The sequence below is a fragment of the Uranotaenia lowii genome, chromosome 1 (genome assembly GCF_029784155.1).
Source record: "Uranotaenia lowii strain MFRU-FL chromosome 1, ASM2978415v1, whole genome shotgun sequence".
NCBI classification, from domain to species: Eukaryota; Metazoa; Arthropoda; class Insecta; order Diptera; family Culicidae; genus Uranotaenia; species Uranotaenia lowii.
The window spans coordinates 113,384,634-113,410,864 of NC_073691.1; the positions used below are offsets into that span (position 1 = coordinate 113,384,634).

The 26,231-nt window shown below is 42.4% G+C and overlaps 2 protein-coding genes and 1 long non-coding RNA gene across 3 annotated transcripts; 1 reads left to right on the forward strand and 2 right to left on the reverse strand.

The window, feature by feature from the left end:
- Positions 1 to 1,939: 1,939 nt before the first annotated feature.
- On the reverse strand, positions 1,940 to 2,675 carry LOC129739928 (uncharacterized). The gene is made up of 2 exons (XR_008736019.1): positions 2,374 to 2,675; positions 1,940 to 2,315 (listed from the first exon to the last, which is right to left on the reverse strand). It is a non-coding gene; the product is annotated as an uncharacterized LOC129739928 (long non-coding RNA).
- Positions 2,676 to 6,053: 3,378 nt separating this feature from the next.
- Positions 6,054 to 13,140, reverse strand: LOC129737828 (uncharacterized protein K02A2.6-like). The gene is made up of 5 exons (XM_055728986.1): positions 13,122 to 13,140; positions 11,089 to 11,270; positions 9,397 to 9,931; positions 7,942 to 9,329; positions 6,054 to 7,838 (listed from the first exon to the last, which is right to left on the reverse strand). Exons 3-5 carry the CDS (start codon positions 9,929 to 9,931, stop codon positions 6,054 to 6,056), a joined length of 3,708 nt encoding a protein of 1,235 aa, XP_055584961.1. The 5' UTR covers positions 11,089 to 11,270; positions 13,122 to 13,140.
- A 5,953-nt stretch (positions 13,141 to 19,093) lies between these two features.
- Positions 19,094 to 20,854, forward strand: LOC129737829 (uncharacterized). Its single transcript, XM_055728987.1, has one exon. It carries the CDS (start codon positions 19,094 to 19,096, stop codon positions 20,852 to 20,854), a length of 1,761 nt encoding a protein of 586 aa, XP_055584962.1.
- The last annotated feature ends 5,377 nt before the right edge of the window (positions 20,855 to 26,231 follow it).

Here is a 26,231-nt window from a genome sequence, read left to right on the forward strand (position 1 = left end):
CCTGCTATTTCATTCGGCTGTATTTGGTATTAAATTTATATTTCAATTCGAAATTAAATTTTGGATACTTGCTGTGGGATGACAAGAAATAAATAACAATTATTTTCTTCCATTTTTCATTTATGCATTTATTTCCAAAACCACATATATTTGAATGTACAAACACCGAGGTGTTAATCATCCGCCACCTGAAATAGAGTTTTGATTAGTATTTTTCATGAAATATCTACCCATCTTTTAAACACTCATCCTTGGCTTGACGTCTGGTTGCTAGAATAAGAATATAGAAGAAAATGTATTAATTTATCAAAGCTCGTGAAATGAAGTCTCACCTTGCTTCAGCGTACGAAAACAAACAGACTCCAATTTGACAACTCGATTGCTGATTTTCCAGCAAACTAGATCAACTGCTGGAAAGTCCAGCAATTTGAAAACCGATTGCTGAATTTTCAGCAAAAATGACAAAAACACAACCGAATGCTGAAAAATCCAGCAATTAGAAAACCGATTGCTGGTTTCCAGCAAAAATTTGGATTGCTGAACGTTTCCAGCAATTTTTTTTGCTGGAAATCGAGGCAAAAATTTACTGTGAAAGCTTGCAAATGTATAAAAGCTCCTTAGGCCGATGACATAGGCCCTTATTCTGCGCCGCGCGTGACGTGATGATTGTCACCTCACCTCGGAGTCACCGTGAGATTTGTCACCTTATTCCCGTAGTCGGTATGGGTAAAGTGACAGAGGTTCATTCTAGGTGAGTGGCCGAATGAACACATCTGTCAAAATGGTGAAATTTGTTCGCTCTTGTTGTGTTTTTGCTTACGGTTCGAATTTTCAGGAGCAAATTTCTAAATAAACAGTTATAGTTTCGGTTCGTTGGAAACTACAATCCGGTTTAAAGTAGGAAGCAAACTTGTCAAGACAAAAACATTAATAATCTGTGCTACCGAATTGGAAATATCGATCGTCTAAACTCTGCAAGGAACATCCAGAAAAAAATAATCAACAGCTGCTGTCCCAACCAGTTTGTGCGATAAGTATATTCGATTACGCCAACCGTAATTCAGGTAAGTTAAGAATAATTCTGTTCTTATTTGGCAAATCTATCTTTTTGTTTTGCTTTTCAGGTGGTGTAATTTAGCGATCCGGCCAAAGGTGCCGGAGATGTAAGCCCGAAATCAGTCTTCCGGAACGATTATTACGCTGGAGAGGAATACCAGTAACATGGTAGTTCGTATGGTAAAATATCCCGGCAGATTTCCTGAAGACGGATTGAAAAACATGTCCGCAAAGCTAAGGAGTTTCTCAAGAAAGGACCAAACACGAATAAAAATAAAAGCTGCCGCCCAGATCAACTAATGCATCGTAGTATGGATTTTAACATCGGCACGAAATTTAAACACATTTTTTCGCCAACTGAGAACAAATTTTTGTGCTAACAGAAATATTGAAATTAAAAACACTTCGTAAAACGATTTCTTTTGTCATGTCGTTACCTTCGGCACCCCACGCAAGCCGGAACATTTCACACCAACATCCGGAAATGTACAATCGCCACGGAAACCCGTAAGTACAGTGAAGGAACTTAAGAGCAACATTAACAACAATTTTAAAAGTGTTCGAACTTTCAGCTGGAAACTGCACCGAGCAGCAGCGGAAACCCGCTTAACAAAATGAATGCTTGGAATGCTAGGAAGAATGCTTGGATTCGAAGCATTCTTCAAGCATTCCTCCCATTGAATTCAAGCATTAAATGGCCCAACCGATTCTACTTGAAATGGTTGTCCCGGTTCAAAATGACAGCTCTCGTTGACATCTGTCATGGTTCGATTGTATTGGTGTGATTTCTACTTGTGTATGTGTTAGTGCATTCGTGTATGTGTGTGCGTGCTATTTTGACACGGTTTAATTAAAATATGATTTTCAAAAAAAAAAATTAGAATTTCTGAACATCTTTTATTTATTTCAAAACTTTTTCATCAACTTTATACAATATAATCATTTCCCTGTGCACAGTTTCCATATATTTTGTCACAATGAAAAAAATTGAATATCCCAGCACATTTAAGCACACCGCTAGCGAGGAACGGTTGATGCTTGAACTGCATGCCGCTTCCGTCCGAATCTTCGGTTCTTTTCCATAGTAGAGGTATTCGGTTGAACGTATCGTAGCGGAAATTGTTGCCGCTAAATTCCAGCTCCTCGTACTCTTCCGCACCAGATCGACACATGGAAAAATTCTTCGCCAAAGCCTCCTTTGCCACCAATTTTCGTTTCGGGGCGTGCATCAGCATTTGCTCTGCATGATTTTTCGGAAACTGAAATAGAAAATGAGGTTTAATAAATAATATTTATCAGCAATAACTAAAAAATTACCTTCAACAGCTTTTGCACGATGCTGCTGTCGAAAAGGCTGGTAGCAAAATGGCCGTTGGAAACTTAGAAATTATTCCAGGCCTGCCTCAACCGTGTGTTGTATAGACGGAGGAATTATTTGTTTATTATTTTGTGCTCGCGTATGTGTGCTATCGGTGCAATCAGCTGGCTTGCAGATGCACGTTAACTTTTGAGACCTCAATTTTTGGTATATAACGCAGCCCTACGCGCAAAATTTTTCGCTCAAACCCAACCCTACGCGCGGAATCGTTTGCTCAAGGTTTTAAAAGGGCCTGCGGGAATCTTCCACAACCGGAGAGTGATAGAGGGTTTCCATTATGCCGCCCTGCGAATTAACTGCACATGATGCTGGATGAATCAAACGCTTCTTATCGCACTGGACTTCTAAAATGGCAGCTGTCTGAAATTTGCAACAGGCAAACCGGGAAGCAAACTAAATTTTTGATTATCTTTATCGGCTACCTTAAAGCAAAAATAATTAATATCTATTATCTTTGCTTAAAGTCATATTATGCACCAAATCCCTATTTGTAAAATGTACAAATAAATTATTTTTAAGGTACAAACTAATTGCAATTATATTTGACCGTTTAATACGCCGTACTGACTTATTTTAGGAATTATTTCGAAATACTCTGCATCAGATTTCTAACTTCATATTTTCCCCTTAAATCTTTTTAAAAGCTTCAACAAACTATAACAATTTTAAAATCGTTTCAATTTTATGCAATTACGCCGTACTTCATCGAAAAGATACGCTTTATATTGACTACTTTATCAAGACGTTGCTTTTCCATCACCTTTGTCTGGGTCCCCTCACATTGCTCGATAGTAGGCAATGAGAGGGCAGATTCCCTTGCAAAGGTGGGTGCGATGGAAGGCAACATTTACCAGCGTGAAATCGTATTCAACGAATTTTACTTCTTGGCTCGGAGAAACTCTCTTATCAACTGGCAGCGCAAATGGGACGAGGATGAGAAGGGTCGGTGGTTCCACTCGATTATCCCAAAGGTAAGCCTTAAACCCTGGTTTAATAGGTTGAACCTGAGTCGGGATTTTATTCGTATACTTTCCCGCCTCATGTCCAATCATTCTTCCTTGCTATATATTGCTAGCAGCAATTTATGCGGCTGGTATCGTAATATTTACTCGCCACAGACGGACGTGTTTTTATTTTCTCGCAAGTGAATCGGAACAAACAGTGTGTGAGGAAATTTAACTTTGTTTGTCCAACATATTCGGGTTTGCACACCGTGGAGGACAGTTTGTTATCTGCTACAGGGTAACATAGTGTTCAGTGATCGTGAATCGTAAAGTGATTGATTAAGTGCGTGGCTTTCAGTTGCCCGCCATCTGCAGAAGGACAATAGCAAAATCAACACAAAAGACCGCATTGCTGGATCGGCAGTTTGGTATAGGGTGTAACCCATTTAATTATTTTTTGGTTTTATTTTTTCCAAAACAATTTTTTTTTTCTCCTCTATTGGTTTTTTCTCTTCCTCCGTCTGTTTCGCTACTTTTAAATCCTGACTATCATCTAAGCATAAGTTTTTTTTTTATTGTACATATATACAGTCCCCCCACAATCATGGGTCACACACAATTATTAGTCAGCGATCATTAGAACTGCTGATATCTACTAAACCAAAAGAAATTATATCATATTATTATTTTTAGATAATCGACAATATCATCAAAATGCATTAAAAATATTATTTGTGCGTTTGATAACAGTGAAATTGCTGTTTGAATATTGCGGTTACTGGGAAAATTTCTAATCGAGCGACGGTAGCCTTCCGTGCGGTAGGCTAGCCGGAGCAGTAAACACAGTTAAAAAAATCACTCTTACTCACTAATTTCATTGAAAAGTTAAGAAGTAAATTCTTGAATCAATCTTCAAATCATTATTTTGCAAGAGAGGACAAAACATGAAGTCATCGGAATGAAATATTATTATTCTTAGTATTCTTTGAGATTGAATTAATTGGTCGGGATTCGACCAGACCGAACTGAACGCCATCAGCATTTTTTCGAGACACTTGAACTTCATGGGCAAATATTTTCATCTAGAAACAAAATCTTTAATGTTTGTGAGCTTGAATCAATAGTTTTTAATTCAAGAAATTCATTTTAATCATTAGTATTCGGTTTTTGGATCTAGAGTATGAATAACTCGAGATTTAGCTTCTGTTGTTTTTAAATTTCCTAATGGCGCTCAGTTCGGTCTGGTCGAAGGCCGGCCAATTACGAGCGTTAAAATCCCAGACAAAACAAAAAATATTGAACACTATTGAAAACACATTTTTCCATAGCCTGAGAATTAACGAATTTGGCATGACGAAGATTTTTGATGCGATAAATGCGTCTTTGATACTTTATATGCTGGTCGAATTCAATTATGTTGTCGTTAAAATGTAACAAATCGTATATGAGAAGTTATAAAAAGGAGTTGTGTACGGATAATGATCTATTATAGGAAATAATACCATTCGCATCGCAAAAAATTGGACTGCGCACTCATAACTGCGAAACTTGTGCGATCTGTCAAATCAGTATAAAATCTGTCGGTTTTCTACACGCTAACCGCTTTTAAGTTAAACTTTATACGGATAACTCCGACTGCAAAACATAGCACGAAATCCAACATTCAATGATGATCGCTACCGGGTCGTCGAACTCTAAACTTATTTAAACAACTACAGCGTTTTCTTTTTTTTCGTGAATTTGTCCGCTGATTGACCCCATCGCAAACAGTTTTTTTTATTATTCATTTTTCCGTGATTTTGACCGCTGATTGACCAAGCTCAAGGCAAACACAATTTTTTGTTTTATAAACAATAGATAATCCGATAATAATATATGGTATACATGTTTGTTTGACAACTTTTTATTAAATCATCTTTAAATGCTTTCCGCTTGTTCATCCTGTCGTAATCTGGGGGTTTTCCTTGTCCCGAAGGCCGTCTTCTCGAGGTCGCTTACTCCACTTGATGTTTACTTCACAAAATTTGATTTAAGAATGACCCGATTAGTGTCGGATATGGCTCAGATAGGTTGCTTCCGTTTCCAAGACGATTCCCGATCGACGCGTCTACAGTACGTCCGTACGCTTCCGTGCTCACCACTCATCTCCCCGGTACCGAGCTGGTTGTCATTCTCCCACTTCAAACTCTCAAGGTAGCATCATCTGTCATGGTACATACAACTATCAAGGTAGTGTCATTTTTGGGATGCGCATTTATTATAATGTTTAATGTAGAACCCTACATCCCACCCTTTCTTTAACAGAAATGTTAAGAAATTTATCGTTCAATATGTAATGAAATCTTTAAGTTTACTTGGTTCTGATCGAACCCTGGTTGATCTTCCTGTTGGCTTACTAGCTGTTTGCTTCTCGGATGCCTGCTCTTCCAAACATCCCGAAGGTCCTTCAACATCTATGTCGTCTGGAACAGGGGTAGACACTGATGTATCTCCTTCCGTTGGTTTTACAGGAATGACTTTAAGGTGTGCTGCACTTCTCCTGAATTCCTTTCCAGATGATGAAGAGCGAATCATGACGTCCGTCCCTTGTTTACTGGTAACAACAAATTCTTCGGGAGCGAATTCGGAATTTAGCTTGTTATCTTTTTTCATCCGCTTGGCTAGAACATGATCTCCTACTTCAATTCCACTCGGTCGTGCTCTCCGGCGAAGATCAGCGTATACTCTCCCCCCTTTTCCTTTTGAATCATATCGTGGTCTCGTGCTTCCTCATCATTGCTTATAGATGTAGGTACACCTGGCAGCTTTGAACGTAAACGCCTCCCGAACATCAGCTCAGCAGGCGCTCGCCCTGTTGTAGGATGAATTGCTGAGTGGTATGTTAATAGATACTGATATAATTCCTTCCGCCAATCTTTTCCTAACTCTTGCGAAATTCTGAGGCGTTTCAAAATTGAACGATTTTGGCGCTCCACTTCACCGTTCATTTGTGGCCAGTATGGTATTGTTGATTCCAGATTTATACCCTGTTCAATACAAAAAGATCGGAACTCTTCTGAAGAAAATTGCGGCCCATTATCCGCTCTCAGAAAATGAGGGATGCCATATCGAGAGAATAATATCAACAGTTGTTCAATAACGCTTGTCGTTGTGATATCCCGCATCTCGATTATTTCTAAATATCGACTATAGTAGTCGATACAAACTAATAGACTTTCTCCCTCGGGGAGTGGTCCTAGAAAGTCTATGGCGATATGCTCCCATGGACCAGTTGGGAACTTCTTCCTAATCATAGGCTCTGGTGGATTAGGAGCGGACACGAGCGCACATCCTCGACAGGCCTTAACGAATGTCTCCACATGTTGATCCATCTTGGGCCACCACACATTAGCCCGCAGATGTGCTTTCATCATTCTGATGCCGGGGTGCCCCTCATGTGCCAGCTGCAAAATACGCTGCTGCAGCTCACTAGGTATGACAATGCGATCACCTCTTAGCAGAACATCATCAACAAAACATAGCTCAGTAACTATCAGTTTAAAACACAAAGGCAACTCGTCAAATTTATTTGCGGTTAGAGCTTCTTGAACCAACCTTATAGTTGAGTCTTCACGACTAGCAGATACAACTTCTGCCCAAGTCAGTGCAAAAGTATTGGTTCCAGCTGAAACTATCTCTTTGATTATGATTTCCTCTGATTCATCGAATGCTTGTGGGGTGAGCGTAGTCAATCGTGACAAGACATCGGCAATATTACTCTGTCCAGGAATGTGAATTATTTTATACTGGAAACTCTGTAGGCGTAATACCCATCTTTCAATGCGAGCACATGGTTTGGAGGTAGGAGCAAACAAGAATGTTAAGGCTTTGCAGTCCGTCAGAAGATTAAACCTCCTTCCTATCAAATAGTTCTGGAATTTTTCAACGCTCCAAACTAGCGAGAGGGCCTCCTTCTCGGTTTGGCAGTACCGCTTTTCTGTCTCCGTAAGCGATTTTGAAGCGTAGCAGATAACTCTAGCTTCTTTCTTGTCGTTTGTTTGGACAAGGACTGCCCCCAAAGCAACAGGGCTTGCGTCTGCGAACACTGAGGTATCATCCCTCGAGTTGAAAAATCCAAGACAGCTGGCTCGCGTCAGAGAAAATTTAATATCATTGAAAGCCTTTTCTTCTACTGCTCCCCAATGATATTTAATCCCTTTTTGAATCAATCTTCTTAGTGGTTCATCGAGCTCTGCTAAATTTGGGATGAATTTCCCCATATAATTGGCCAAGCCCAGAAAACTCCTGACCTCGCTTTCATTCACCGGACGACGAAAAGAAGCTAGAGCATCGCGTTTAACAGCGGAAGGGGTTATACCTTGCGGACATATTTTGTATCCCAAGAACTCAAATTCAGTGACGCGGAATTTGCATTTTGCCCAGTTGAGGACAACTCCTCTATCCTTGAGCCTTTTAAGGACCTAAAATCGTTGTGTGAACGAGAAAAAAAACAAAGTAGAATCAATCATTGACATGTTGTTTATTTTCGTTTTTCTCTTATAACATCAAATAAATGACTCATACCTTTTCCAATCGGATGTCATGTTCTTCCAAAGTACTACCCTCAACGCCGATATCATCGAGATACCAGTATGCACCCTCGCAGTCTACCAATATCTCATCCATGGTACGCTGATAAATTTCTGGTGCGGATACAAGTCCAAAAGGCAAGCGTTTGAACCTGTATAATCCCCGGTGGGTAATGAAGGTCATGATATCTCTCGAATCTTCTTCAAGTTCCAATAAGAAGAAAGCATCCATTACATCCAGGACGCTCCATACTCTGCCCTTACCGACTTTCGCAATAACCTCCTCAATTACCGGCATTGGATGACGGTCTCGAACCACTGCCTGATTAACGCGTCTCAAGTCGATACACAACCTTATTGTACCATTTGCTTTGGTCGCTACCACCAGTGGGGATACCCACGTCGCAGGGCCACGTTTAACCTCAATGATATCACGTCGTAGTAACTCTTCCAATTTTTCGTTAATGGCGCTCTCCAAATGGATGGGTATACGTCGAAGAGGTTGAAACACCGGTTTCACATTGGGATCCATTTCAATACGAACTTTGACTCCAGAAATTTTAGAAAATGGTGAACGTTTCAATTCTTCGGTATCCGTGATTGCATTCACTCCCAAACCGATCTTGAGGATGCCCAGTTTCTTAGATGTAACATCACCGAGTAAGTTCCTTTGCCCGCCGTCGACAACGAAGAAAATCGCATCAGCTGATTGTTTTCCTATTTCAACTTTGGCTTCAAAAGTACCAAGAATATGAAGCGGTTTCGTACTTCCGTAGGCCTTAAGAATCTTGTCGGAACCCTTTTTGCAATTTGACACAACGACCCGTTGAGCTTTCATCTGCTCCCATGTTTCAGTAGTTATCAAATTCAGCTCAGACCCCGAGTCGATGAAGACTTCCACCATTGTGCCACCAATGTTGCAATTGAATACGTTGGCCTGACTGCCTGTGTAGAAAGTGTAGTAGACTTTGTTGCTATTCTCAGGCTCTACTTTCGCTTCATTCACAATTGGCACACTGATATCGTCAATGGCTTGTACTTTTTTCGGCGGTGACTTTGCTTTTGCATACAGCGAGCGTTTACGACAAACGCTTTCGAAATGTCCTGTTTTCTTGCACTTGCGACATTCTTGTCCGATGGCTGGACACTCTGAGGACGTTGAAATGTGACCATATCGACCACATGCGTAGCATACAGTTCCAGGTTTTTTCTCTCCTCCCTTGCTACGTCCTGTGACGAAACGTTTTAAAAATCTGTCTTGCCGACGATCAGATGGTGCTCTATTTGATCTTATTCTGCAGACCTCAGATTGCCCAACCATTTCGTTCCGGGTACCAACCTTCATCTCCTTTTCTTGGATTATCACACTCTCCAGTGACTCACCTACAAGGACCACGAAGGAAAAAAAAATCCTCTTGAAATAAATTAAGATAAAACAGAATGAACTCACCTAACGCTTCAATTTCGGTTAGAGAACGATCCTTTTCTAGAATCTTACGTTTCAGTTCTTGCGAATTGCAGCCCTCTACAATGACATCCACCATCATAAGCTCTTCAATGATGTTTCGAACTTCGTCGGGAAACTTTTCCAAACCACAATCGCTCACTTGCTGACGCAAGCGTAACACGTAATGGGAGAAACGTTCGTCGGCTCCCTGTTTCATGTTACGTAGTATGTGTCGTTCCAGGACGTCCTGACTACGAGGCTTAAAGTAGGCATCCAACCTTTCGATAGCCAAATCGTAATATCTCTTCTCAAGAAGAACGACAGGGAAATCCTCTGTACCGTCCAGGCTCCTGAACACCTTTTGAAGTTGCGGTCCTCCTAAATGCAGCATTTTAGACCGCATGATCTTCTGGTCGCTTATCTGGTAAGAATCGAAATAGTACTCCAATGAGCCTTTCCATTCTTGCCAAGCTTTAGCCAACTTTTTGCTCTCAATTTGTTCGCAGCGGAACATGGGCAGGGGTCTGGTTTCTTCCATCTGAAAGTAACAGAGATTGGAAAAAAACCTAAGTATCCTTTGCTTTGTGGCAATAGTTTTTTTTTCTCAATATGACATCGGACAACGATATTCTAAAACATTGTCATAATAACGGCATTCATTGCATAAAACTAATTCTCTTGACTTCCGGCAAAATTTTAATCATAGCATACGGCTATAATCAAATCTGCCTGGAATCCTACCCTGTACTCTTTTTTTTTCATCTTAACACTCAATTTACTTCCACACAGCCTTCTGCCATGTTTCCCTTCACTGTGTCACTGAACATCGCACCCTGCTATGTTTTGTACACACACACTCGGCTTCCGACTAAAATGTCATCCAGGGAAGCACTCAGCTATGCTTCTCTTTCGTCACGCACACATAGCACCAGCTATGATTTTCGCTCCTACTTGGCTCCCGGCACAAGTGTTACTTAGCAAAGCACCCAGCTATGCTACTGATTCGTCATATACACATAGCACCCAGCTATGATATTTTCACCCACTCGGCTCCCGGCACAAGTGTCAACAAGCATAGCACCCAGCTATGTTTCTTTTTCGTCGCGCTCACATAGCACCCAGCTATGATTTTCACTCCCACTTGGCTCCCGGCACAAGTGTTACTTAGCAAAGCACCCCGCTATGCTACTGATTCGTCACATAGCACCCAGCTATGATATTTTCACCCACTCGGCTCCCGGCACAAGTGTCAACAAGCATAGCACCCAGCTATGTTTCTTTTTCGTCGCGCACACATAGCACCCAGCTATGATTTTCACTCACACTTGGCTCCCAGCACAAGTGTCACTCATAGAAGCACCAAGCACCCAGCCAACTTTTCCTGACAAATCTCTAGCACTAGAGTCACCAACACAGCATCCAACTATGTTTTACTAGGCTCCCGGCCATAATGGTTCGCACAATCACACATATCAATCTAAACAAATCACTAAACTTTTTACACTCCTCTTTTTATCTTTGTTCAATCGACAGCTTGGTAGCCATCTTTTTTCGTGTCATTTGGGGCCCGGGCTCCGCGTATATTCGGCATCCATTTTGCCGTCGAGCGAAAATTTAATGACCGGAAAAAACAAATTCACTTGCATTGAGCAAAATCCACTAACAAACATTCGAAATTACGCTTATTCACCTTACCTTTCCGATTAATCCTCGTCGCCACGTTGTCGGATATGGCTCAGATAGGTTGCTTCCGTTTCCAAGACGATTCCCGATCGACGCGTCTACAGTACGTCCGTACGCTTCCGTGCTCACCACTCATCTCCCCGGTACCGAGCTGGTTGTCATTCTCCCACTTCAAACTCTCAAGGTAGCATCATCTGTCATGGTACATACAACTATCAAGGTAGTGTCATTTTTGGGATGCGCATTTATTATAATGTTTAATGTAGAACCCTACAATTAGCACAAGTGCCGTTCTATTTATAGGTAAAAGATACCGCGCAACAATGAACGCAATGAACTTTTTTTTTTCAATCAAAGTAGCCAGATTTTCTCGATTCCGCATGTTGTTCATTTGTCCGTCAATTATTAGTGCGTGTTGAGAAATTCTTAGTGATTAATTTACGTTATTTTCTTCTAACATAAATTATTTGATTTTATATTTTCCATTATCTCATATCTATCCTACACATCCGATTTAATTTCAGTCGATAAATAATCCTTATGTAGAACAATGCTCATTTTTCTCTTGAATACTGTAATTTTTTTTACAGTGGTACCCTACGGGAGCCCAAATCAGCTATCGCAGAAATAGAAAAAAAGAGTGGATCAGCAATACTTTTTATCAAAGGTGAACTATAAGCACTGACCATACTGACTGGACACTCGATTTCGTTTTCTGGATAATTTTTCCAACAGTACGCAATGTCGATCCCAGAGTGCGCATCGATCGATTTGAAGAAATGCTATCCCAGTTAGGAAATGCCACCCAACTTTCAAAATAAAATACGCAATTTCTACGATAAAATCGGGCTAAACAGGACCATTTTTCCTACAGGGCATTTTTTCTCAAACTTTTCAGGTTCGCCACCTGCCATCGGTATTGCGAACCTGCAAAATCTGACAACAAAAAATTAGACAGAAAATGGTTGAATTTTTGTTCTAAGTGTCATGTCAGTGTGGTCAGTGCTATAAGCTGTGGAATAATCGCATAAAATTCCAATGTTATAAGGTTGACATCTTAAACCGTTAAGCCCCTTATGCGGGTATTTATTTTTTTTTTTATTTACATAGTATTCCGTCTCACGACATAACTTGACGAACATAATTCCTAAAATTCACTCGGTTCATAGCAACCGTTCTCCAATTTCTCGGGCACCCCACGTTCGCCAGATCACGCTCCACTTGGTCTAACCACCTCGCTCGTTGCGCCCCCGCTCGTCTTGTTCCTACCGGATTCGTAGCGAACACCTGTTTTGCAGGACAGTCGTCCGGCATTCTCGCAACATGTCCCGCCCAGCGTATCCGGCCAGCCTTCACCACCTTCTGGATACTGGGTTCGCCGTAGAGTCGCGCGAGCTCGTGGTTCATCCTTCGCCTCCACACTCCGTTCTCCTGTACGCCGCCAAAGATGGTTCTTAACACTCGTCGCTCGAATACTCCGAGTGTACGCAGGTCCTCCTCGAGCAATATCCATGTCTCGTGCCCGTAGAGAACAACCGGTCTAATGAGCGTCATATACAGGTTACACTTCGTGCGAGGGCTAAGTCTTCTCGACCGCAGTTGCTTGTGGAGTCCATAGTAGGCACGACTTCCGCTGATAATTCGCCTCCGGATCTCACGGCTGGTGTCATTGTCTGCGGTCACCAGTGAGCCGAGATAGACAAAGTCTTCGACTATCTCCAGCTCGTCGCCGTCGATCGTGACCTTGTTATTACTGGACAAGCGGGTTCGGTCGGCGGGTATTTAATAGATTCCAACCAAATGAATTGGTCCCATATAAGCACAAAAGAAGAGTTTACATTATAACAAATGGTCGGCTAGCGGGTTCAGCGGTGCTGAAACTCCCCTATATGCCTCAGGGTCGGCTTAAGCTAATAGACGATTCGGCTAGCCAAGAAAACACCTTATCTGCTTTGAAAACCTCCCACGTTTATTAAGTTAGCTTGATTGGTCTTGGGTTATGTGTACACTAGGGACTTCGCCCCACCCCTTATGCTACCTCCTACCTCGGTTTTGTTGTATCGCACCACCTAGTGTCCCAGCGGGTAACTCCTTCGTCAGGCCGTACCTTCTACTCCGGAATAGTCCTGCGTAAACGACTCCGCTTGGCAACTGCTGCAGGTCTCGGGTGAGTTCCAAGGCACAGCACTATCAGGGCTGTGGAATGTGGGCTCGCCAATGCAACCTTGGTGTGGTGGTGGTGAATCGGCAGCTTATAGTGTGTAGGTCTGGAAAGCTCACACGATCTGCTGGGCTTCACGACGGATTAAACCAACGAAGCTCGGTGGGTTGACGGAACGACACTATGATGGCTCGTCTGAAGCGGGCTCAGGCCTCGGTAAGTGCAGCTGCTTCGTTCAACAGCGGGATCTGCTTCAATGGCGGATTCTAGTCCACGGTTCTGCACGAAGACAAACCTTCAGCTAAGGTAAAACCTCGGGGTCCTGTTAGGAAATCGGGATAGGGTTTAGAATCGCGCTGAGAACGGTGGTCACTGCTGCTACGGGGTATGGGTTTTAGGATTACCTGGATATCCGGGGAATTCGGTACTTGCGGATTCCAATACTTTCACTAATGGCACTTTACTTTTGGACACGTTTTCTATGTTGTGCTCCGTTTGGCTATTACTAGTGAAATGGCCGATTTTCGGCAGTTCGTTGACCCCGTAGCCGCGTAAAGTTTGACATCACCGTTCTTTCGCCCCATTCCGATACTTTATTCGCTTCGCCCGTTTCGCCGCATTACTCCACTGCCATCTGGTAGTGAAGTTCCCAACTCCTGTTATTCAGCGTTGACGTGCAGGTTGGTGCGTAGGGGTACTGGGGCGAACTTCGACGCAGGGCGGCTTCTCCACAAATAAAACGTCTTCTTGGCACATTTAACTTTATCGCGAACAAGAGATCAACTACCACTGACACTACTAACCGAGCACTTGTTACACTCTCCTCCCGCTCGGGTTAAAAAAATGTTAGCAAGCTAATATTTTTTTAAACTTTGCGACACTTTTAACCTCCACCACGACACCGACTGCTGAACCAGAGGTCCTCGAAGAGCATTGACTTAACACTGTTAAACGCGTAGTGACAACGAACAATTCTATTCAAAAAGATCTTTTTCTACTAAGTTCGGACTTCTGCTGAAAAGTGATATGTATTCACCCGTATTATTTGTGGGTCGGGGTCATAAGGCATCAACGTTGATAAATCAACTCCGCGCTGTTTAGAGGTAAACCTTTACTGACCATCAACGTCTTCGACTCCGGTCTCCAGCGATCCCACATACTGAGCTACTGACCAACTTTGTTGAAAACGAATTAAAATTATTTAAATTAAAGATAAAAATCTACTTAAAACTAAAATTTTCAATAAATAACACCCATAACATGCATAAAATAACGAAAAATTACATACTAACATGCTAAAATAATTTAAAATCCGGAAACATAACAAATTTACACCATTTTACGGTGTGCAACCAATATTAATTCAAAGTACACATTTTATGTTGCGCGATACGTTGTTTTGTCTGTGAACGTGGGTGTACTAAAACAATGTACAAAAACTGAATGACATTTCTCGAGCGGCGGATAGGTGGAAAAAGGAATGATCCAAACAAGAAAAAAATTTCACAGTGATGGAGCAACGTGGTAAGCAAGGTTCTTAGATACACAAGGTTCTCCGACTTTCACAGTAAGTAGGCGAGAAGTGAGCGGGGCTCTCAATGAGTTTGTTTATTTTTTGCTCAGCTTTTCTGTGGTTTGTTGGTAAACAAACTTCATGAGTTCCGTATAGTTGCATAGCCTACATAGCCAAAATGGCTGAATCGGGAATTCGTTATTCGGGAACACCTCCTGAATATATACCCACCTTGGTGGTAAGTACTTCATTGAAATTAAGCGAATTTCCCCGATATTGTGAATTTATGGGGATAGTTATCATTTTGAAGACATTTCGTCGACGAAGAGTTGGCCAATGATCTTTGGAATTTGTTGTTTCATCCAAAAAGTTCACACTAAAGGGGAAAACGCATAATTTCAATTTGTTACTCATCTTCTTTATTCTCTTTTTTCAGGTTTCTGTCTTATTCCCGGCTGGTGGAAGGCTCTGAAGCAGGTACTGGACTTTCCCGACAATGGAATCCAATGCCGAGATGACGTCTGCACTTACAACGGAACCCCCCTCCGCCTCCATTGTATGGTTACGGTTTGGATTTTCCTCCCCGAGATGTGTGCCGGTTCGCTGCATTCCCGCTGGCTCTGCAAAAACTGCCTCATTGCCCTGAAATACCTAGCAGAGGACATAAGCTTCCAGTTGTGATTTGCCAAACATGATGCGACCCAACTGTACCACATTACTTTCATCCTGCTACACTACTACAGTTATTCGGTTGTAGCATGAAGTGCAATGCGACATGTAATGCACTTTTATCACGTCGCATGTATCATCACCCGCTGTGTAGTGTGATGCGTGTGCAGAATGGTTTGTTAATCTGTTTTCATTGACCATTTCGAAAACATATCGGAGCGTTAATTTTTTTTTTATTCGGAAAGCTGTGTCGGAAAACTTCTAAAATAGTAACGGGAAGTGAAATAAATAGTACTATTGAGAAAAGTGTCAGTGGAGAGGAGTGGATTTAGTGATAGAAGAAGGGAATAAACCGATTTAATCGGCGAAAGGACGCCTTAGGCGGGTCGAATTACGACCGCCATACTAGTGGAAGTGTACAAAATGGCGGCAAGTGAATCCATAACGATGAAGCCCGTGAATACCAGTGAAGACACACACAAAGCACCAAACAAAACGGAAAAGAAGAACTACCAATACAACAACACCGACAATGGGCCGTATCGGGTTTTTGTCGAGCTAAAAAACAACGGAGCAACGAATGCAAGTCTCAACAAATTTTCGCTGGGAGCATATCTCAAGAATTTCGAGGAAATCAAAGGGCACGTACAGGAACTCCAATATTCAGGTAAAGACAAGATTATCATTAAAATTAATAACTATGAAAAGGCTAACATATTGGTGAACACCTTAAACGAGAGCAATTCAATCTATCGGGCGTATGTTCCAAAACATGCCATAAGTATTTCGGGAGTAATCTCAGGTATACCAATCGACATAACTGATGAAGAAATATTGGAAGACTTAGAGTGCGAAGTACCGATAATGGGTGTTAAACGACTGTCTCGAAAAGAAAATGAGAAAACGATACTCAGTCCTAGAGTAAGCGTCACATTCAGAGCCACCGTGCTTCCACAATTCGTTAGGCTATTTTGTTGCGTCACGCGAGTACAACCTTTCCTACAGAGAACAACTTTCTGTCAGAAATGTTTGAGGTTCGGGCATAAGATCGAAAACTGTAGAGGTCGTAAGAGATGTCCTAAATGCGGAAACATTCACAATTCAGCTGAAGAATTCGAAGATTGCAAATCACAAACAAAGTGCGTGTTCTGCAAAACTTCAGAACATACATCGGGGGCGGTAAATTGCAAAGAAACTATTCGTCAGAAAAGCATTCAAAGTGCCATGGCTTTACAAAATCTAACGTTTGCAGAAGCTCGTAAAATGATTCCGATCATAACCACGAATAAATTTGAACCCTTAAGTCAAATATCCTCATTCCCTGCGATTGATGACACATTTGCCAAAGTAGTATCAAAAACCAATCAATTACAACAACAGTGGGCCAAAACCAACGAATTACGGCCTAAAATTACTTCTTCTATTTCTTCTAAATTATCAAAAATTCCCAATGAACCAGTCAAAAGTGCACCGAAACGTATCAGAAGCGATGACCCAGTTGAGTTCAACGGTAGTCGATTGAACCTATCATTAACCAGAGGTACCGGGCTTAACAACCCTTATAGGACAACCGATACAAACACAAATACACTAATCATGCAGAAAACAGCCGAAACCAAAAAGGAATTCCAAGCTATGCTTATGAATTTCTACACAGACTTTGTAAGTCAAGAAAATCACAATTCTGAGTCAATACAACGTTTCAAAGAACTTTCTAAAAAACACCTTAAGCTCGATACAACATTCATGCAATGATCAAACTCAAATTGTAACCATCACCATCACAACGATTCTCTTTAATTATCCTGCTAGTTATATTTTTAATCAACTTCATAATGCATAACACAACCAAAGTATTACAATGTAATATACAGAGTATCTGGAAAAATAAAGACGAACTTCAAAGAGTTCTCGTTGGTGACAACTACCTTGCCGCACTTATCAGTGAGACATGGTCAGAATCCAACCAAGAAACATCTAACAAATACAGAATAAGCAAGTACAATGCAATATTTGCATCCAGATCCGACGGGTACGGTGGCGCAGGGATCTACCTAAGCAACGACCTAGGATATGAACAAATAACACTCCCAACAACGTCTCATTTTTTTCAAGCAGTGGCCTTGAGAATTCTCAAACTAAACATAGCTCTCGTATCAATCTATGCAAGCCCATCAACGGATGCTAAAGATTTTGAGGATGATCTTATAAAAATACTTACTGTATGTCGTAGCTTCAATAAAATCATCATTGGGGGCGACTTCAATTCGCATCATCATCATTGGGGCAGCCATAAAACCGACACTAAAGGGCACCTACTCCTTGACTGCATAAACGATTTTAATTTGATATTACTCAACGATGGATCACCTACTTTCATACCGGTTGAACTAAACAAAAGACAATCCGCAATAGACCTGACATTTTGCAATCCCAATCTCCATGCTGACACTAGATGGAATACAAACAACTTCAGCATAGGTAGCCACCACATGACCATTGATATTACTATAGAATACAGGACAAACAGCACTCATAAATACATCTACAATCCCAAAGCTATTCTCTCCGCAATAGAAAAGTTTTCTGGCGAAGAAATAGACAGTTTACAAACACTCAATAACAGAGTCAAACAAGTTTCGAAGAAACATCGAAAGAAAAACAAACACGAACCCAAATTCTGGTGGTCTACTGATGTTGAAGAAGCATGGAAATCTAAGAGAGAGGCCAGGACATTATTCAACGCAGTTTCTTCACTAGAAAACTTAATAAATTACAAGCGAAAAGCCGCAGCGTTTCTCAGACAAAAAAGATTAGGAATTAAACGCAAATTAGAAGAACTGCCAGCTATAATTGACCCTTCCTTAAGTTCAAAAGAACTTTGGAACATTGTTAATCGTATTTATGGGAAAAATAGAAATCGTTGTCAGAACAACATTGTCCATGATGACATGACAATAGCATCCAAATTCCTTGATTTACATTTCGGCCCTACAGACCTTTGTTTGGACCACCACAGTACATACAACGCAAATTACAACATCTTAAACCTACAAAACTGGAACCGATTTCTGAGTAACAAGCGCAAAAAAACTGCCCCAAGTATTGATGGCATTACTTACGAAATGCTAAAATCGTTAGGGACAGCTGCAACGCTGAATATTATTGAAGATCTCAACAAACAATGGAAGAACGGTTCTCTTGCAGATCACTTAAAAGAAATTAAAGTCGTCGCAATTCCAAAAATTGGGAAAGACCAATCAACAATCGAAGGCAAGCGACCGATATCTCTTGTACCATGCGCAACAAAATTAATCAACACTGCAGTGTTAGAAAAAATAACAAATTTTGCGAACACCAACAACATAATTCCCAACACATCGTTTGGATGCAGGAAAATTTTGTCTACCACAACCGCGGTTTCTTACGTAGTAAATGCTATCAAACGCAACAAAAGAGAGAAATTCATCACGGCAGTGGTCCTTATAGATCTCTCCAATGCGTTTAACTGCATTAGAACAAATAAACTAGAAGAAATTTTGATAAAACACAAATTTCCTCCAGAACTAATCAACTGGGTCACGCAATTTTTAACCAACCGCAAAATAACATTACTAGCAGACGGAAACAATGTAACAAGGTTCATCAGCAACGGCCTCCCGCAAGGCGATGTAATGTCACCTACATTGTTCAACTTATACACCGCAGACTTACATGCTTCTCTGCCCGAAGATGTTTGGATGACCCAATATGTTGACGACTTCAATTTGATAGTACGTGCTAGAAACCTCGAAACATTAAAAGCAAAATGTCAAGAGGTGACTGAAACCTTTGTGATTAAAGCAGAAAACCTGGGATTCAAGGTCAACTCTGCCAAAACCAAGGTGATGATATTCCGCAAAGGGCAAACTCAACTACAACTAAGTATAAACGGAGAAACAGTTGAAACTGTGAGAACCCACAAATATTTGGGAATCACAATTGACTCGGCATTAGGATTCGGCGCCGAAGCTAGAACGTTGAAAAGCAAGATTAACGACAGGATGAACATGTTAAAGATGATTTGCAACATCAGAGTAGGGACACATCCTCAAACACTTACCCGCATCTATACGGCGTTGATTAGAAGCCTCATCGACTATAATGCTACAGTTTTTTGCAATGCACCAAAAACGAACAAAAAGTTTCTAGAGGTGGTCAACAATCAATGTCTCAGGCGAGTCACTGGTTGCACCCGAACCACACCACTTAACACCCTCATGGCAATCGCAGGACAGGTTCCACTTGATATACGGCACGAGTATATCTGTGCCAAGGTCATAATAAAGAATTTAGCCTATAGGACAGTCGTAGGTTCACAGCTTTCATCCATTAACGCCAACGATGATGACGAAGATCTATCCTACATGGAAAAAGTATACCTGAAATTCAAACCAGTTTTCGATCTAATTATGCCTTTCACCAAACATGAACCTATAAACCTTAAGATAAACGACAGACTCGACGGTCTAGCAAACGCCAAAAAGAACACCAATACGCAACAACTCAAACAACTGACGTTATTTACAATGAACGGTACCCACTCTGGAAAACAAAAAATTTTCACAGATGCTTCCAAAATTAACGAAACTTGTGGCATTGGTATATTTAACGAATACTACAAACAAAGATACTCCTTTAGACTGGCCCATGAGACCAGTATCACCGAAGCTGAAATAACAGCAATCGAAATAGCCCTTGAACGTTTAGTCACACCGAACACCGAATTCGTCCTGTACACTGATTCACTATCAGCATGCACCATCCTAAAGAATGCAGAAAATGAGACATTGCTGCCACTACAATTACACAAGATACTGCAACTTGCCCATAGAAAGAAAGTCACCATTCAGTGGATTCCTAGCCATATCGGCATATTCGGGAATGATTTAGCCGACAGCCTAGCCAAACAAGCTAGTACAGATCCTGGCTCTCAATCAATTGATAATCTTCTTTGCATTAACGATGCCATCCTAAAAGTTAAAAGAAACCAAACTAAAGCAGCAAACGATTGGTACCAAAACTATGCCAATGCAGAAGGCAAAGGCAAAACCTTTTACCTGATACAAAACTCCTTGGAAGAAAAGCCCTGGTATCACAACATCAAGTTATCTAATACTGAAGTTAGATTATTAAATCGATTGCAGTCTGGCCACGACTATTCACCATACTGGAAACACAAAATAAAAATAATTGATGACGCTGAATGTGAACTTTGTCACACTCCCGAAACAAGCGACCACTTAATACTACATTGCTCAAAGTACGAAACACTAAGATCCTCATTCGAGTACAACCAGAAATTTGCAAACTTAACCGAACTGTTTAAAACCAAAAACATCAAGTTTTACAAAGAAATTTGCAAATTCGAAAAGGAAGCGAAACTCAACCTCTGAAAACGCGTACAATCGCTTAATCGACCGCAGGGCATATAGTCCAGTTACTAGCCCTCCCCAAGGAGCACCAGCTCCGAATCAGAAAGAAGAAGAAGAAGATTTCGAAAACAAATGACGAAAACGTTCTTTTTATTTTACCTGCAGGGGTTTACTGGTTTCGCCGGCTGAAAATTCATGACGGTGCTATAAGTGCATAGGCGTTGTCGCACTCAGCTGTTTTTTCTCACCTGTAATTTGCAGAAAAGGATAGCACGACAGGATTCATGGTGAGTTTTTGTTTATTGTATCCTTTCCTCATCTCCTATTCAATCTGGTGCATAAGAACTATGGTGAAATACCCTATCATGAACCCATATATTTTCGGTTCAATGACTTGCTTGCTTTTTTTTTCTTTGATGATTTTATCAATTTAAAGTCCAATTATTGGGACATTACCTGAAAAAAAAAATGCTATTAATCAGCAGATTTGTTTTTGCTTTACACGCGAAGATCGCTGGCCGAGAATATACCTAGCGATCGGCCATCCATATCAGCCACCTCATAGGAGCTAGTTCCTTTTTTGGCCAAGATTTTACAGGGCACATAGACCGGCCCAAGTTTGGCATTAAAATCGTTCGCGGCTGAGGACTGCTTGAACGACTTTTTAAACACCCTTTGCCCAACATTGAAAGTGGGTGTATAGGTCTTTTGACGTAAGTCGTACCTCTTTTTGGTACTCTCGTGTGCTGTTCGAAGATTTTCGCACATGATTTCCCAAACTTTTCTGTTTATGTTTTTGAACTTTAACGCTCGTTCATCTTCCGTTAGGGTGGGTTCAGTTTCGAGCAGATAATCAGTTCCTCGGGTGATGATTTCATTACCGAACACAATACGATGTGGTGTGAATTTTGTGGTTGCGTGAATCGTATTATTTAAGACGTGTTCGACTTCAGAAATACGACAGTCCCACATTCGTTGGTCGATACGCACGTACGAGCGGATCATCGAATTTATTGTTCGGTTGAGACGTTCGGCGGGATTCGCCTGGCTTCGATGGCGCGCATTGGCCCAATGTTGGACTTCGTATTTCTGAAGTAAGCCCTGAAATTCTTTGGACAGAAATGTTGATGCATTGTCCGAAATAATAATCTGGGGAACAGACAGCTTACGGAACCATTGCTCTTCCAGAATGGTACACAGACTACCCGAAGCAATCTTCTTCACAGGAACAAGCAGGCAGTACTTCGAGAACAAGTCAAGAACTACGAGTAGATGTGCATTGCCTTGCTTGCTTCTGGGAAGAGATTGTATGTAATCCATGCACACAATCTGGAAGGGTCTGGTCGCAATCCGCTGTTTCCCCATTTCGGGAACAGTGGAGTGTGTGGGGTGCTTATTTTCCTTGCACGCGTCACACTGAGCCAGGTGCTTCTTGAGATCAGCGGACATTCGTGGCCAATAGAAGCGTCGTTTGAGATACTCGATGCATTTTTCGTACCCGATGTGCAGCTTCTCGTCGTGCTCCTGTTGCATCACTCGATTCCGTTGAGATTTCGGGATGCATTCCTTCCAAGCAAACGTATAGTCGAGAACATCAGATTTTGACGCCACGAGCTTGTATAACTTCCGGCTTTCGATTCGGAAGTCGATGTACTTTTCCGGATCCTGTTGAACAGCCTGATACAAGTTCCGGTACCACTCGTCCTCCAGAACCGGCTCCAGCGATTCAATCGAGCGTGACAGGGCATCGGGCACGACGTTTTCCTTCCCTCTACGATGTTTCACGTCCATGTCGTACTGTTGCAGCGTTATACTCCATCTGCTGAGACGCGATGAGGACTTCCATTTCGCTCGCATGATGAAGGATAACACTGATGAATCCGTGATAAGCGTGAAATGTGTGCCCTCGATGTAGCACCGGAATTTCTCAATGCAGCGGAGAGCGGCAAGCCCTTCTTTCTCCGCTGCATGATAATTTAACTCGGCTCCTTTTAGCTTCTCCGAGTGGAATGCGATGACACGTTCGAGACCCCCCTGTACTTGCGTGAGTACTCCTGCGAGTGCGGTGTCGCTTGCGTCAGTTTGTACGCAAAATGGTTTGCTGAAGTCGGGGTTGGCCATCACCGGAGCTGTAATTAGCCGCTCCTTGATGGCTTGGAAGGCTCCTTCTGCTGCGTCGTTCCACTGCACCTTCTTGGGCTTGTTTTTCAACAAGTCCGTGAGAGGTGCAGTGAGTTCGCTGAAGTTTGAGATGAACCTACGGTAGTAGTTTGCCATACCGAGGAATCTACGAAGGGATCTTACCGAGTTGGGCACCTCAAATCCCAAGATCGCTTGAATACGATCTGGGTTTGGGCGAAGTCCTTCTCTGGACAAGATATATCCCAAATACGGTAGTTCGTGGCAGCAGAAGTTTGATTTCTTTAGGTTTATATATAAATTCGCTTTACGCAACCGACTCGCAAGCTCACGCAATTTTGAAATATGGTCTTCAAATGACGCGCTGACCACTACAATGTCATCCAGATACACAAAAATGTACGGCTCCAGTGCTCCATGACCGAGAGTTCGATCCATGACCTTGCTCAAGCTTGCCGGACTGTTTGCTAGACCGTATGCGAGTCGCCGGAAATGGAACAAACCCCGTCCTGGTACAGAAAAAGCCGTAAATTTCCGTGAATCTGGATGGAGCGGTATCTGAAGGAAAGCCTAGGAAAGATCTATCGTCGATAAATATTTAAACTTTCCCAGATGGCTCAGAATTCTATTCTGATGTGGGAGGGGGTACGCGTCTCTTTTGGTGCGTTCGTTTAATTTCCTCGCATCCAAACAGAGTCGAACCTCATCGCTGTCTCGTTTTGATACAGGGACGATCGGAAGAGACCAGTCGGACTCCGACGGTTCGATGATGTCCTCCGCCAACATTTTGTCGACGGCAAGATGAATCTTGCGTTGGATTTCCGGGCTCCAGGGGTATGGGTTCTTTCTAACCGGTTCTGAATGGATGAACTCATCCTTGAGTTCGATCCTGTGCTCCAACAGCTTTGTTTCTCCAAACTTGCCTGGACCTGCCACAAGAAACATCTTCTTGACATCATCCAACTGCCTCTTTTGATCGTCACTTAATCTTTCCTCATCTTCCTCCAGATTTGTACCAGCTTCGCCATCCAGTGACTCTACGGATTCCTGCAGAGTTGGACGTATCCCGAACTTCCGCCAGAAATCGTAGCCCAGGATGCATCGCCGGTTTAAATCTGGGGCGACAAGGATGGACAACAATCTGGTGACCCCATTGAAGGTGACCGGGATATCTACGGCCCCTATGACCTCCAGATGTTGGCCTCCAGCTGTTGAGAGTTTGATATTGGTGGGTATTATTTTCAGTTTTAATAATTTGATCAGCTTCCTACTTCCTATTCCTAAAATTGTTCTGGAGGCCCCACTATCTAGAAGGCCCACGACAGAAATCCCCATCAGTTCGACTTTCGCAAATGGTCGAGAATCGTTATCGAGGTTGACGAGCAATGTTGCAATCTCGAAATTCTCTTTAACGTCTTCTCCCACTTGCGAATAGCCTAGCTGGTGAAGAATTTCTTTCGGACAACTTGCCTCTAGATGGTGAGGTCCAGTTTGGTTTTCTAAAAGACTGCCCGGCCTTACTGGGCAGTCTTTGCCACGTTTTTTGATTGGCAGTAAGGGCATTCTTTAGCGAAAAATCCCGGAAATCCACACCGTGCACAGAAACAGTTCCTTTCCTTGTCACAGTCCATGAACCCATGACCTTCTACGTGACAGTTAAAGCAGACATCCCGCCGGGGCGGAATGTAAGCGTTAACAATCCGTTGCAGGACATTGGTTCCACAGGGACCCGGAATTGAACTCCTCTGTGTCGGTGCGATTTCGGTTTTCGCTTTTTCTCGCTCCCTGTAGTCATTTTTCCCGTCTCTTGGAATAAAGAGAGTCTTATCGGAGTTCTTGCGGAAGATCCGGATTCCTTCCGGCTTGGACGATTGACCTCTGTCCCGATTTTGGCCAGAGTTTTGCCATCTACTTTCTTTGGGCCTGACAGAATGATTTTGGCTCACTTCTTCGACCTGAGCTGACCTACCCACAAAACGACTGTCCTTCCTGGAGTACAACTGCCAGTTTATTGAGTCAAAACGTTTACCAAAATCTTTCATTTTAGGAATCGAGTTGACGTTTGCGGCTAACATGGCGATTCGACAGTCCTCGCGGGTGTTCCGGAACAGCAAATCGAACCGACGTTTTTCGTCCCACGGAATGGAAAGACTACGGAAGATCCGCACCATGTCCAGGTAGTAGTCTTGGAATTTCTCCCTGGCTCCCTGTCGACGGTTACAAGCCTGCCGTTCGTAGACGTAGTCCATATCGACAGGTAAGAACTCGTTCTTTAGTTCCGCGACTAACTCGTCCCAGCTGTGGATTCTTCCGTAGCTGCTCACCTCCATGTACCAGGCTCTGGCTTTGTCAGTGAACAGGTGATGAGCGAACTTCAGAAGTTCGACCTGCGTGAATCCTTCCGATCGGGCGTTGAATTCAACCTCCTTCACGAATTCGTTCAGCCTCCTTCCGTTATCCATTCCGTCATACTTGACGGACCACTTATGGACTGGGAATCGTTTGTCCTGCAAACGATGACCGTTGAGCACCGGATCCGCCTTCCTTTCCTGCTCTCTTGGCCTCGAACTTCCCATTGAGCTGTTTCGATCCTTTAGCCATTCTAAGAAGTCCTTCGGTTGGTCTCCTTCCGAATTCTTCTTCCGGTTCTGGTTATCGTCCCTGAGAGTGCTGTTCGAAGGCTTCTTTGAGTTCTTCTTTTTATTGTTAATTTTTGTTTCTAAAGCCTGAACACGCTTCATCATCTGGGACATAACCGTCAACATCTGTTTGCATTCGGCAGCCAGATCTGACTCGTCATCGGAGTCGTCCGAGCCATCATTACCAGTCGCTTCATCATCTCCGTCGTTCTCATGCTCAACCCTTTTATCCGGTTCGTCCACGTTAACGACCTCATTTTGTGTTTCGCGATCACTATTTTGCGCGATCTGTTCACGAGCTTGATTTATGCTACCATTTATATAAGCTAACTCTGCCTCCCGGACTTCTGGAAGGTGAGAGGTGAACGAAAAGAACACTCTGAACAGTCTAAGACATTCGCCAGCAATCGAGGCCAGAGATTCCAAATCCTTTTCCGAAGTAGTTTGGTTTTTCAACCGCTCCATTCGAAAAAGGATATGAAGAATCCTAGTCTTGAAGCTCTGCTCAGGTGTTTTTTTCGCTCTCCTGCCCTCCAGAAAGCCGGAAATAGAATAGAGCTTATCCTGGCACACCGCTAGTTCTTCCTCAACCGAATCACTAACGAATTCATGAACCACAT

What these genes read in the sequence shown, in the direction of transcription:
- LOC129737828 (XM_055728986.1), bottom strand. Translation starts at nt 9,931, where the DNA reads ATGGAAGAAACCAGACCCCTGCCCATGTTCCGCTGCGAACAAATTGAG. An exon ending in AACCGAAATTGAAGCGTTAG is followed by an intron (nt 9,330 to 9,396) that starts GTGAGTTCATTC and finishes TGGTCCTTGTAG; the next exon opens with GTGAGTCACTGGAGAGTGTG. An exon ending in ATGACATCCGATTGGAAAAG is followed by an intron (nt 7,839 to 7,941) that starts GTATGAGTCATT and finishes CAACGATTTTAG; the next exon opens with GTCCTTAAAAGGCTCAAGGA.
- LOC129737829 (XM_055728987.1), top strand. Translation starts at nt 19,094, where the DNA reads ATGTCACCTACATTGTTCAACTTATACACCGCAGACTTACATGCTTCT.